Source organism: Pagrus pagrus (genome assembly GCF_965226575.1).
Source record: "Pagrus pagrus genome assembly, chromosome: 10".
NCBI classification, from domain to species: domain Eukaryota; kingdom Metazoa; phylum Chordata; class Actinopteri; order Spariformes; family Sparidae; genus Pagrus; species Pagrus pagrus.
In genome coordinates this window covers 13,924,204-13,937,301 of record NC_140194.1, presented here as the reverse complement: position 1 = coordinate 13,937,301, position 13,098 = coordinate 13,924,204, and the positions used below count along the sequence as shown (strand labels likewise).

At 42.1% G+C, this 13,098-nt stretch overlaps 1 protein-coding gene across 4 annotated transcripts in view; it reads right to left on the bottom strand.

Moving 5' to 3' along the window:
* The window catches only part of reln (reelin), a 93,213-nt gene that overhangs the window by 43,103 nt on the left and 37,012 nt on the right, over positions 1–13,098 (bottom strand). For all 4 annotated transcript variants that reach the window (XM_084364315.1, XM_084364316.1, XM_084364313.1 and 1 more), the window contains exons 3-4: positions 11,612–11,750; positions 272–342 (exon numbers count right to left, since the gene is read on the bottom strand). In XM_084364315.1, the coding sequence (XP_084220441.1) occupies positions 272–342; positions 11,612–11,750 (210 nt within the window). The remainder of the gene's footprint in view (positions 1–271; positions 343–11,611; positions 11,751–13,098) is intronic.

Sequence of the window (13,098 nt, the reverse complement as noted above, 5' to 3'; positions counted from 1 at the left end):
CTCCGGCTGCATCATTAGGCAGAAAGAGAGCCAGGAAGTGCTGCAATGCCACTGTCACGAAGAAGCAGCATATCAACCATATTGTGTCATCTATATTCTGACAATCTGTGCGTGTGATTGACAGTAATGGGAAGTGAGAAAGGGGGTATGGTATGGTATGTATATGTGTCGGCGCACATGTGTGCTTCAACATAGGTGTCTCTTCATGTATGAATATATGCTTCTTGTCATAGAGGGTGATATTTGTGTTGTCCCTGCTACTGCTACTCACCTCCCTGCTCACAGAGCTGCTGGGCCAGAGCATCCTTGAAAAGGATCTGTCCTCGGTGTGTTGCTGTGGCTCTGAGAGAAAGAAGAGAGAGAGAGAGAGAGAGAGAGAGAGTTAACCACACTGTCCTTTTTATATGATGATCAATCGTGCACAGATGGCATCATTTCCCTCTCAAACAAAGTGAGTTACATAAAGGGGGACATTTTTCTGAAGTTCATTACAATGTGAGTTTGAGGTAAAAACGACAACAAAAGCTTTACTGAGGCTAAATTTACACATGTGGGATGGAATAATAGGATAAAAATGACTCTCTGGATGATTCTCTGGACATTGTCCAGAGTACGTATGTGAAAACTGCAGATGACTGCATATCCTCTGACCAGGAGGAAATTTGTCCAGGGTGAGGATTCACATTATTGTATAATGCAACTTGTCTGTGCCTGTACAGTACGAAATAGAGTGTGCGTTATCAAATATCTGCCAATATCCTCTGCACTACTCTACTGCACTACTCTGGCGTGGCAGTGTAAAACTACCTATATGTTGCGTGCTGTATGTACCGAATGTAATATGAATTTCCTTCCGGTGACCATGAAATGCATTATTCATTTGAAAATGGAGAGAGCTTTAAAAAGGGTGAAATGGCTCGTGGTGCGGTGGGATCTTTTACACGGACACTGAGACATGTAGAGAGAGATCCACTCTCGTTCTCAATAGCAGAGTGAAGATAGATACTGGCGAGTACAGAACTGTCATCGCTCCGATGAAAAAAACCCCCACCACAATACTACTATGAATAATACTAATAACAATAATAATAATAATAATAATAATAATAATAATACCACAGTTGTTGGATGATAGTTAAAGAATAAATAGTGAACGACAGAAATATAAAAGCCCATAACTGGGACTAAGAGGTGGAGAGAGTGTGAATGAAGCTACAATTTTCAGAGTCCTTGAAATTAGTCATTGGAAAAAGATTGTAAAGTTTTGAGACCTCGAGCATTTTGTAGCTCATTCTAGTCAGCTGCAGCAGCAAACTGGGATCTACTGTATAGCGGCCCAATGAAGGAAAATCCTGTGCAAGCGGAGACAGCTGCTCATTTTTAAATGGCTAGTAAAAGCTGTATTACACCACTTCGACCTGCGTTTTCCCCACATAATACACAGAGGAGAAATAGCTGGAATGGTATTGAGGTCAAAAACATAAAAAGGATAAATATCACAGCCGTGACGTGTTTCCTAACACTGCTTGTCCATCAAGGAGAGCAGGGCAGATGAAGTCTCATCTGTCTGGCACTTATGTCTCATGTTGTTATCTGGCTTTGCTGTTAATCACACACATCATTTGTGTTACAAACCACAAACGATCCGAGCAAACCACTAAAACACACACTGACACAGAACCATGTGAGCCACCCACATACAGTGAGAAAGTCCCTTCAAGGAGCCACTTGTGGAAATAAGAGGCCTCTTTTGTTGGTCCGTGCCATGTAAGGACACACTGTTGTCTCTGTGTTCAGGATATTCCCACGATCCAGGGACATTACACAACATTTCTTTTATCTTAGTCAAACTAATAGAGTGGGGATCTGAGTAACCTCACTGTGATTTCAAAATCACTATACCTCAAACTCTATGGAAGCAGTCCAGACAGTTGTGTGTGTGTGTTTGCGTGTGTGCTCTGTGCCACACCCCGGTCAGCAGTAGACACACTGTCCATTACAACGCAGACTAAAAGGAGAACGAGAGGATTAAAAATCAGCAAAACTTTATGGGGTGTGCACAATATGGCGGGCGGCTGAGTCAGTGAGCCCCGCATCCATTTTTCAGACTCTCTCCTTCCCTGGCTTCATTCGTCTTTCCCTCTCTACAGTCCCGTGTGGATTTTGCCTTGCACCTCCCTAACTCTCCCCCAGCCCGGCCCACTGTGCAGACTCAGGCCTTTTATGGGTGCCAAGGCATTTACTCGTTCATCTCAGCTCATGAATAATGAACCGGCCCCTCATTAATTAGTAAAGAGCTCCTGTGCTCGCGCAGAGCTGTGGAGAAAACATACTTAATTACACTCATATTTCAGAATTGGGTGAAAACTAATTTGAGTTTGGTATTTATGAATAAAAGATGGCGCGTAACGAAACAGCGGGTGGGGATGTAGGAACAAGGCCCTTAAATATTTACTAAACACAGCCTCAGCTCAAGTTCACTAAACAGATTCTGTTAAGTGCCACGGGACGTTGGGCTCCATCAAAGAGCACATTTGACCTCACACACATCTTTTACACTCACTGAACACATTTGTGACTGTAACCCTTACCAAGCCAGGTAGAAGAAAAACGCACTGCAAAGCTGACAGCAGCGAATCTGTCTATGGAATCTGCAGTGGATCACGGATGGTTACGTCAGTGCGATATCCTACAAGTGAACTATGTCAGTATCAGCACCTCTACCGATACTGGATTGGGTCGGTCCTGGCTCTGACAACAATGTAAAAAATACTCCACAGTAAAAAGTCCTGAATTCAAGTGCAAAAGTATGACAAAATGTACTATATCAAAAGTAAAAGTAGTTATTATGCAACAGAATGGCCCCTGTCAAAGTAGTGCCATTATATATTTATATATTGAGGTCTCATCACTGATTCATAAATGTGTAAGAAGCACAGTTATGCTTTTAACAATTGTATATACTGTTGGGTGTTTATCTATAACAATGCATCAATATTGTAAAACCGTCTTAATTTGTAAATCAACTGCCTTTTAAATGTAGTGGCATAGCAGGTACAATATTGTAGTGGAATGAAAGGTAAAGCAGAGTTTAAACTATAAAGTAACTCAAAAATGTGCAAAGTAAAGTCATTTTGAAGGAAAGCTCATTTAAATGCAATTATGCAAAGGAGTGTTTGAAAAGTCCAGACGCACTTGTCTGTTTCTAATGACGTTGTTGTCTTTCCCTCCGATAAATACAAAAGCATCTATCAGGCAGAGGCAGAAAAGATATTCAGCGGGAAAGAGTGTGTGTTCCTTTGAAAGTGTGTGAAGGCTGTGTTCTGGTGGTCCAACTATGTGTGACTTAATAACGTGTCATGTCATTAAAACAGTAGCCAGGAGAGGGCATTTAGTCTGAGCCGGGGAGTGTGTGATCGGCGCAGCGCGACGCCAGCGTCTGTCCTGCCGTCACACTCCAGCGGCTCCTCAGCGTGTGTCTCTCATTACCGCCTCCACTCTTGGAGACACACACACACACACATGCACACACAGAGAACAGCACTGATACACACAAAACATTTATTGAACATCTAAATGTTAATTTGACTTTCTTCGGGGGGGGGGAGAAAAGGCAATTAAGGTCCTAAACGTGTTGCTGTTTTTTTTCCTCCTCTGAATCAAACGGGGGATCGTTCATCTTGTGAAAATAAGTGTCACCTTTTCCCCTCTCATTAGTCAAGAGGAGCAAATCTGAGAGATGGGAAACAGAAAGAGGGATTGAGTAAAAAGGTTGAGTGAGAGAAATGGAAAAATGTAGGAGGAAGGGAGAGGACGGGGGGATGTGGTCAGAGGAAATAGTGATGGGAGTTAGATGGCCTTGTCTTTCAAAGTCCACAATCTGCTGTCAAATAGCGAGGCATGCGAGTGAGGGCAGAGATCCAGTCCACACACACACACACACACACGCACACACGCACATGCACACGCACTCCAAGCCACATATGAGCTTTAACATGTATGCAGATGGACAGGCTGTCACTCAAAGAGCTCCCAAAAGGGCCTGGAGTGGGTAATTACCAAGCATGTCTTCCATGTTAGATTACATGTTGCTGTCGGCCATAAGTATCCCCCAGGAGCCAGCTTGACAGCTCCCTGCTAACCACACTTACACACACACTACCACACACACATACAGCGGGGAGCACAGCGGCTGATTTACCCTAAAGCCATATACATGCAGTTAAATATAGCTGCTGCTACCTTAAAGAAAGGAATATGCGCTGAAACTGACCACACAAACAAACTTTTGAAGCGTTTTTTACGCTCCACCAGTGAGAAAATGATTTTCTCTTTCGACAATAACTATCACATCTTCGGGGAGGAGAACACACGCGTTGCCTCGTTAGACTCTTCCATCCCGTTCTCCTGAAAATCCCAATTAAAAGCTCATTTTCTCTCCCAGCTCACTAGGCCTGTTGGTAATCATGATTAATACGAGGAGTTTCGGTGGGGTGCAGCTCCAGTCGCCAGCACTGATTTGGTGCATTTGGACCAAGCCCTTAAAATAATACACCCTAATTGGTTGATTTATCTTCCACGTTGAGGACCAGCTGCGGTTATGGCACCACAATCAGGGACAACGAGTAAAAGACGGGAGAGGAAGGAAGACGGAAAAGCAAAGACAGGACAATGAGAGAAGCAGACTAAAAGGAAAACAAGAATCTCCAGAAAACCACAGATGAAGCTTTGTTTCTTTGTTTCTTTATTTTATTTATTTCAACCGAGCCTTGATATTGTCATACCCGTCAGGGCCTGAGAAGTTGTAACTGGCTTCGAAGAATCACATTACTCCCCCACGCTCCATTCCCTCCACGCCTAAATTAATTAATTGAAAAAGGCTCTCGGAGAACATGCAAATTTAATGAAGCTCCACAGAGGAGGGATTTGGGAGTTGTTTGGCAAATTACCTGCTTGTTAGCACAGGGTCACAGAGAGTTACGACTCCAAATACAGCCAGAAGACGCACAGTTACTGCTCAGTATACAGCCAGGAGAAGAGCAATTGACCTTGACTACTGTTAGCGAGTAATAATTAGGGGAGATTAGGAAAACAACAGAGGTAAGGAGTAAATATGTGAGGAGAAAAGAAAGAGTTGAGTCTAAAAAGACTCAAATGCTTATTTTCTGTTGTTGATTTCATCTTAAAAAATCTGCCTTTTAAAAACCTTTGTCTCCCTTCCTCGCTTCCTCGGTGAGGGTCAGACTAGGACAAGATGGGGAGAAAGAGAAGAATCTACAGTACTGACCCAGAGTCAACAACCCAAAGATGAATCCCCACAACAAGTCACGTCTGTAATTCATCTTGTCAGTCACATTTGCAGGAACAGACAGCACAGAATGTGAAGCAATCATTTCTCACACAATGTGAGTGGACCCGTCCCCCCTGAGCATGGTTCATCCTGCTGCATTTAAAATCATGTTTTATCTTTTTTTTTTTTCAGTCTCCACGCTCTATTTCTTCTAGAATTGATAAGGAGGTCAGCGTCCCAGCAGGTGGGACGGTGACCTGCTGATGAGAGTGTGTGATGTTGGCGCAACACAGATGTGATGTGGACAATTTGTGACAGTATCGATCGGTGCACTATGCATGTATCTGTGTGCACATGTGTGTCTCTGTGTACACGGGTGTATGTATATAATTTCAGGGGTCGTGGCCCGTCCCTTGGGAAATAAGACCACATCACGGATGCAGAGACCTTTAGGGTAAACAGCAACAGGAGTCCAGGCTTTGATCTGTTGAGGAGCACGGGAATGACTCTGCCTCTAAAAGTTGAAGATGTAGTGCCAAATTCTGAAAAACTGGCACGTCTTTAAAGTTTAAGAAAGGTTAAACACATGAATATGAGAGATATAAGAGTTGCTGTCTTGTATGTGAATGCGTGATATATGAAAATTGGAATTATATGGGTAGACTCTGTCAGATTTGCAGCTCTGGTCGGCTTGTGGAGGAAAAAGTGGTTCAGATTTATGTGCTCTGTCATGCTTCACATTTCTACCCCGTATTTCTAAATCTACAATGCCAGAATGGGATTACCTTGAACCAATCTTTCATTTTCACTGGCCCAATGTCTACAGTGAATCTGTCACACAGCCACAGGCTTCTATGGAGCTTTAGTGATGAGAGGAGCTCATTAACCAGTGATTTTATGTTAAACTGACTGAAAGATTGACTTGAATAACAGGAAATCAATAGAGACGACTAATACCAGGAGAAATTAGGTGCTGGCTGAGATAGATCAGCTGCCAGCCTGATGTCTGAACTCTGACCTTTGACCTCTGATTAATACAACAAGCTGTCAATCACCACACTGGACGAGCTCAAGGACACATTCTTGCGATAAACTGGAAAAAGGTCAACCCAAATTTTCAGCACCACACGTGAAAGCATAAATAAATCTACTGTATGTTACCGGCCTAAAATTACGTCTACCTGCTGCAGCTGTTGTTAGCGCTCAGATGGGCTTCATCACACTGGTTCTGCTGACTGGCTCTTGCTACATGTTCAACAAGCTCGGACTGAACTTGGAAAGACTGCTTGTAATTTCAGCGCACCTGACTCCTGGAACAAAATACAGCACCTGCTTTAAGTCAACACACGTACTGTATACCTTTTGGCTATTTCAGAAAATTTGTCTCAAATCTTTTTGTGTATAATTGTCTTATATTGTTATTTTACCTTATAATTATCTTAATCTAGATGTTTTTAATGGCTTTTTATCAGCCAATTGTGGGCCTACCTTCTCTTGTCAGTATCTCTCTTTCTTATCGTTTTTATCATCCCAACTAGAATGGCACTCAGTAGAGCGCACACCTCCACCATCCCCACCTTCTAATAGATACCAGCCACCAAAATATGCCTGATTTTATCAAAATTATTTCCTGAGAAATATACAAAATAATTTTAAAAAGCCCCGTCTTGCAATGTAACAGAAAGTGAGAAAACAATCTCTGGATCCGTCCCTTTATCCAGATCTGCAACAAACGTTAATGAGGTCTATTCTGGGCCGAGACTCATCCTCCATCGTAGTTTCATGGAATTCCATTCAGTCGTTTTTGTGTGATCCTGCTGACAAAACGGACACGGCTGAAAACATAACCTCCTTAGCAAAGGTAATTAGGGGTCGCCCCTTAATGATGTCTTGAATACAGATAGTGGATGAATGAAATGAAGGCACAAAGACTTTTCTTCAACAAAAGCAGCCAAACAAGGCTGTGTTCACATGCACCAGTGGACTGTAGTCTGCACCGACATACGATGCAACACCTTGTTTCACAAACTTCGTCCTCACACAGGCCTGCCTGCTTTGAGCAGATGGCAGTATCAACAACACAACAACACCCGGAATAATTACAACACAGGAACCGCTCCTTTTCAATTACAGATAACAAGACAAGAGAGCGTTTAAGCGCCCACCTGCCCTATTTCTATTTCTCCTCCTAATTGCTCCTACAAGTGGCTTCAATCAGTCTCCACAGAGGAACCGCAGGTAGCAGAGACGTAGAGAAAGAGCAAACATGCAAGTGTTTGCAAATAAATACATATAAACACATGTATGCACAGCGTGCCGTGACATAGAGATCCGGTGTGCCATTAGATCTGCAGACATCCGTCTCCTCGGGGAACACTTTGGGATGAAGGCTCACGTGCGGTAATTAAAGCAATCTCTAACCAGGCAGCTGTCTGAGACCCACAGGGAGACAGTACACAACACTGCAGCTCAAACACACACACATGCACACACAACTACCAACACACAAGGAACTGTCAGTGTGGGGCTGCATGTGCGCATACAGCACTCAGATACGGCCACATGAGCAAGAAAGAGTTACAAAGTTAGGAGTTATGTTTGAATATGTTTCTCTGAACGTAGCTGTTGTTACATTTAAAAACCCCATGCGCACACACACACACTAACACACACACACACACACACATACACACTCACACACATAGCACTGACTGCCTGGAGGCTGTAAGTGAAGCAGAATAAAGGAAAAGAAAGGAAGAGACACAGCAGTGCATCTTTGCATTCACCAGAGGAGGCTTTTAACCATTCTCACCTCTGTTAAGTGCAGCAAAGCATTCAGTACATTATGTCGCGGTGTGGACTGTCATGTCTGAGCAAGAAGAATAAAAAGTGGGGCACAACTGCGTTTCCTGCAATCATTAAAGCGTGAGTTGGTTTGCATTTTGTGTGTAAGAAAAGGTTTGCTCGCGGCCTACAGTGTGGCTTCACTATGATATTTGCAGGAATAATCGCAGAGAGTGAGTTCATATAAAGGCTGCAGCTAACGATCACTTTAATTACACATGAATCTATTATTTATTCTTTTAATTAATTAATTGAAAGTTATGTCTGTTAAATGTCTGAAAATATAAAAAACAATTTCCCAGATCCAAAGGCAACATATTCATATTAAGGTTACAAAGAGATTTGAACCCAGTAACTTTGGTTACTGGGGTAAATTTCTGGATTTTGTTTTAGGCTTATTGCTCATTTGTAAATGTTTTCATTTCACTGTCCACTGTCCAAAACTGTACAAATATGTATGTATTAAAGGTGCAAGTCATCATTGGAATGGTTGTAAAAAGTACCCAAAAGTCATGCTTAAAAAAGAGTATTGTGCTAAAATATAACTTTGTAAAAGGGAAAGTCACCCATATGAATAGTACTTGAGTAAAAGTTGCAGTAGTATCTGAACTGAAGTATCAAAAGCAATTGTCTGGTAATGTACTTTAGTATCAAAAGTACAAGTAAACAGTAAATTACACATATATTTGTATGTATGTATATACTGTATACTATGAGTCAACTGATACTGCTCTGGCCGATATTCAGCATTTTTCTGATTATTGAAATGAGAGGGTTTTTTTGGGGGATAAAAAAAAATGAATTTAAAAATGTAATCTGCAAAGTAACTTGTAACTGAAGTTATTCAATAAATCTTGTCGAGTAAAAGTACAATATTTGCCTCCAAAAAGCAGTGGAGTGGAAATACCTGTGTCAAGTACAAGTACCTCAAAACTGTTCTTAAGTACAGTACTTGAGTAAAGGTACTTAGGTACATTTCATCACTGTGGACGTGTGTGTGTGTGTGTGTGTGTCTCCTCTCCTCTCTTATTCCTCTCCAAGGCCTCTCCTTCTCTTTAGATGGCAATTTACAGCCACCCAGAAAATGAGTTCTTCTGAATGCCCACCGTCACTGCACTCTATCACACTCCTGCTAGTGATGTGTTACCAGGAACACTCCCACAATATTGCCCATAAAACTGCTCACAGGCCTCATATTGATGCAGCAGCGGACCTGCTCCAGCCCTGTGAAGGACGTTGGGTGTCTGTGCCTTTAATTTAAACACTCATGGACACTGCCTGTGGAAAATGGACCTTGTATCAATCAGGGCAGGAGTGCTATGGACAAGGGCAGGACGCTGAATTATCTACATTTTGTATGGCCAAGACAAACATCTCCTAACCCATATTTTATTACTTTGTTTGACTTTCAAATTGATTGGAAGATTTGACATTAATCTGCACTTCCTGAGTGAGTTCATTTCTAAAATCCAACGCTGGAAGAGAATATGACAAAAGTGACAGTCGTCTGATCACATCTAAAAGGAAGGGCAACCTAAAATGTCATGTAACCCACCAAGGTAACTCTAGATTTTGGTCACAGGGGCCTCGCCTGTTGAATTTCTCCCAGAGTCACGTCCCTGAACCCAGGGAGGGCAGCTCTGGAGGTGAGGATACACTTGTGGAGATGGGGGCTGTGAACTGGAACAGGGTGTGTGTGTGTGTGCGTGTGTGTGTGTGTGTAAGGAGCAGTCTCCAGCCAGCTGGAGTGTGACTGGCTGACTTTGATAAGGTCAGCCGCAGGGGCCCCTATTGTCATACAGTCGTGGACCCCTGCCAGCCCCACTGTCATCAGCACTGGCACACTGCTGCTCCATGGTTTACACTCAGACGCAAACACACAGCGCACGCATGGGCACCCACTACACACACGCAAACGCTGAGGAAACACACAATCCTCGTAAGCTGACACACGCTCAACAGTAAATGTGTTTGCTGGCAGACAAAAAAGCCAGTAAATCTGTTTGGCTCTGTGGATATTGTCTAAATGGCAGCTCCACTTCAGCAAATTCCCCAACTGAATCCTTTTTCTGTCAGTCTGTCCATAAAAGTCTGACAGTCTATCGTGTCCCTCCAGGAATTCATTGAGGGATTTTTGTGAGTACTGCCAAAATGTTTAATTTAGTTGTGTTTTTTTCTTTTTTGTTATGAAGCACTGATGTGCAATTCGCAGTGTCTTTCAAGTCTGGAGAGAGGATGACTGGTAATAAAAAAGGAAAAAAAAAAAATTAAAGATTAGTTGGCAGTTTGATTTGACTATACAAGGATTAAAATCATGTGATGATAATGATGTTTTCTTTTTGAGATTTCATTTTCAAAAAAACACGCTGTTCTTGATGCAGAAATGTGAGAGCGACTCTAGTCAAACGTGTTAATATTACAATATTTATGGGTTAATTTCTAATAGATCTTTGAAATGTGGTGCCGTGCTGCTGTGACTTTGCATGGGGCAGAGTTACTGGAGTCCTCCCTTTTCCTCTATGCTTCTCCAGTAACAGCTGCTAATTGCATTTTGACTGATTATCAGCATGAGGCTGTAAATCACCAGCCAAGAGAACTACAGGGAAAGAGAGTTAGAGGATGTTTCCAACAGACAGAGATGGAGAAAATGATGAAGAGCAAGAGCAGACAGAGGAGGGGGGGGGGATGAAAATGAGAAAAAAAGACCATGGCTTTTCTCGGGCGTATTAAGATAGATCTTGTTCGTCTTGAGCCAATCAAACAACATGTAAGCTTCAGGGAAACACAGTCAGTAACATGTACACAAACAGACCTGTGCACAATCCCCGCAGATTGTTGCAAATGGGCTGAAAATCCAAATTGAGCCTCTAATTTGTACTAGTGCGTCTGGATAACTGCTCCTTATTAATGCCCTTATGTAACGCCAGTTTTTCTATCTCAAAAAGTGTTTTGTGAATGTCTGTTTCACACCCATCCTCTGGGAATGGGTGTATCTGTTCAGCCTCTCAGACATTTTCCAATGGGAAGGGGGACCAAGGCCGCTGAATGAGAGGATAGGAATTCATATTTCCGCTTGTTCTCAGCAGGGCAAACACACATTCAAACCTGTTAATGCACAGGCCCTGTCAAGCAAGGTATAGAGGATGTAACCACACAGACACACACGCTATCTGTGTCCTCAATATAACCTCTTTCCAGTCATCATGAATGCTCTCTCTGACAGGATGGCCTTTAAACATCCTTTCTCTGAAAATGAAAATGAAAACACAGCCCATGATGTCAGCTGATAATCCTCACTCAGGCTCACTGGGTCAATATGCAGCCACAAAACATTAACGGATATTATTGTTAAGAGTTTTACGACTTCCGTGACTGGGGTTGGACGCGTGGCAGCTGCAACGGTCATCTGCAGTGTCTCTGTTTTGTTCTCTTTTAGTGGCTCTCTTGTACACACACAGACGCTCAGGCGTGACTTACAGGAAGTTGACGCAGCCAGTGCCAGGCGGCGGGGCGATCCAGACGAAGCTGAAGCTGGAGGAGGGCTGGTGGCTGACGTGGGAAGCGACCACACTGCAAACGAACTGGGTTCCACCAAACTGCCGCTCTGGCATCACACCTGGAGGAGAAAAGAGAAGAGTATGAGTGAGAGGCCAAAGAGGACAGTTCACAGTGTTTTGTGTCATCCTATCATTTAATTATTACAAAACAGTTTCCGAAGCTGACCTTAGTCCTTTAGATGTTTTCCCTGACTTGGAGGTAGCAGCTGGTTTTCATTCATTTTACTATGGTATTAAAGTCAACTATGTCTTTATTGTATGTTGTTATTGTTAACGTTACATTACCATTGTGGTAAGTCCTATTTTACGATACGGATTTTTACAGTCTGCCGGTAGAAGTGTTGTTAAAAGTACCCAAAAGTCATGCTCGAGTAAAAGTAAAGATACTAAATGCTTGAATAAACTCACGTTTTGTCCTGTGTTGTCGTTATTTTTGACACTGAGGACAACAGGCTAGTTGTCTCTACAACAGCAGCATCAACAATGATACCACTTGGAAATGCTAGGGGGGGGGGTTCTATATATGAGATTTTGAACATGAATATAGCAGCAAACAACTACTGTATTTGCTATATAAATATATAGTCACACATCCCGTGTGTGTTGTGATTCAAGCTTCTCTGTTCTTTGTTTCAGTAGCTCCAAATCGACTAGGAGCTGTTTTTCTTTCTGAATTTCAATGTGTAAGTAACTTCATGCGTGCATAACTTTACAGGCTAGAGTAGATGTGATAGTTAATTATATTAATTAATTTGTTTTGTAAGTGTCAGAATCATTAGATGCTGCTGAATTTTGTATAAAGCACCTTTAAGTACGAATACCTCAAGATTGATTCATTCTGTCAGTGGTCAGTGGTGTGCGTTTACAGACCTCCTGATCATTATTGCCTTTATAAAGAGTCATAAAATCAACACCCAAAGACAAACAATTACTAAAACACACTGTAGTCGTGGTGTAAAGCTTTATATATAAGTCACGGTCTCTTTTTGGTCACCAGTTTCCACACAGCGTTCTTAATTAATCCACATCCTCATAGAGTCACTTTCACAAAAATAAAACACACAAAAATAATACTGTTCACTGTGATGGATTACCAACTGCATTTTCAAACACAGTAATGAAATGGAAATCACATTAAAATAAAAAAATGTTATTGTGCATTTGCAGCAAAGTCAAACAGAAAGACTTCAGTTCAAATGCTGCAGTAATATTTTGTAAGACAATAAAACTAACTTCTTAACTTATTACTTTAAAAACAAATCAGCATATGTCTGAAACAGATGCATAAAGAGTACTGACATCTACAGTACCTTGTCTCTAAGTTTGCACATACACACAATACACCTCATCCCCTCCTTCCCTCTTTTCATTTGCTTTTTATTACTCCTCTCTGATCTCATGCCATAC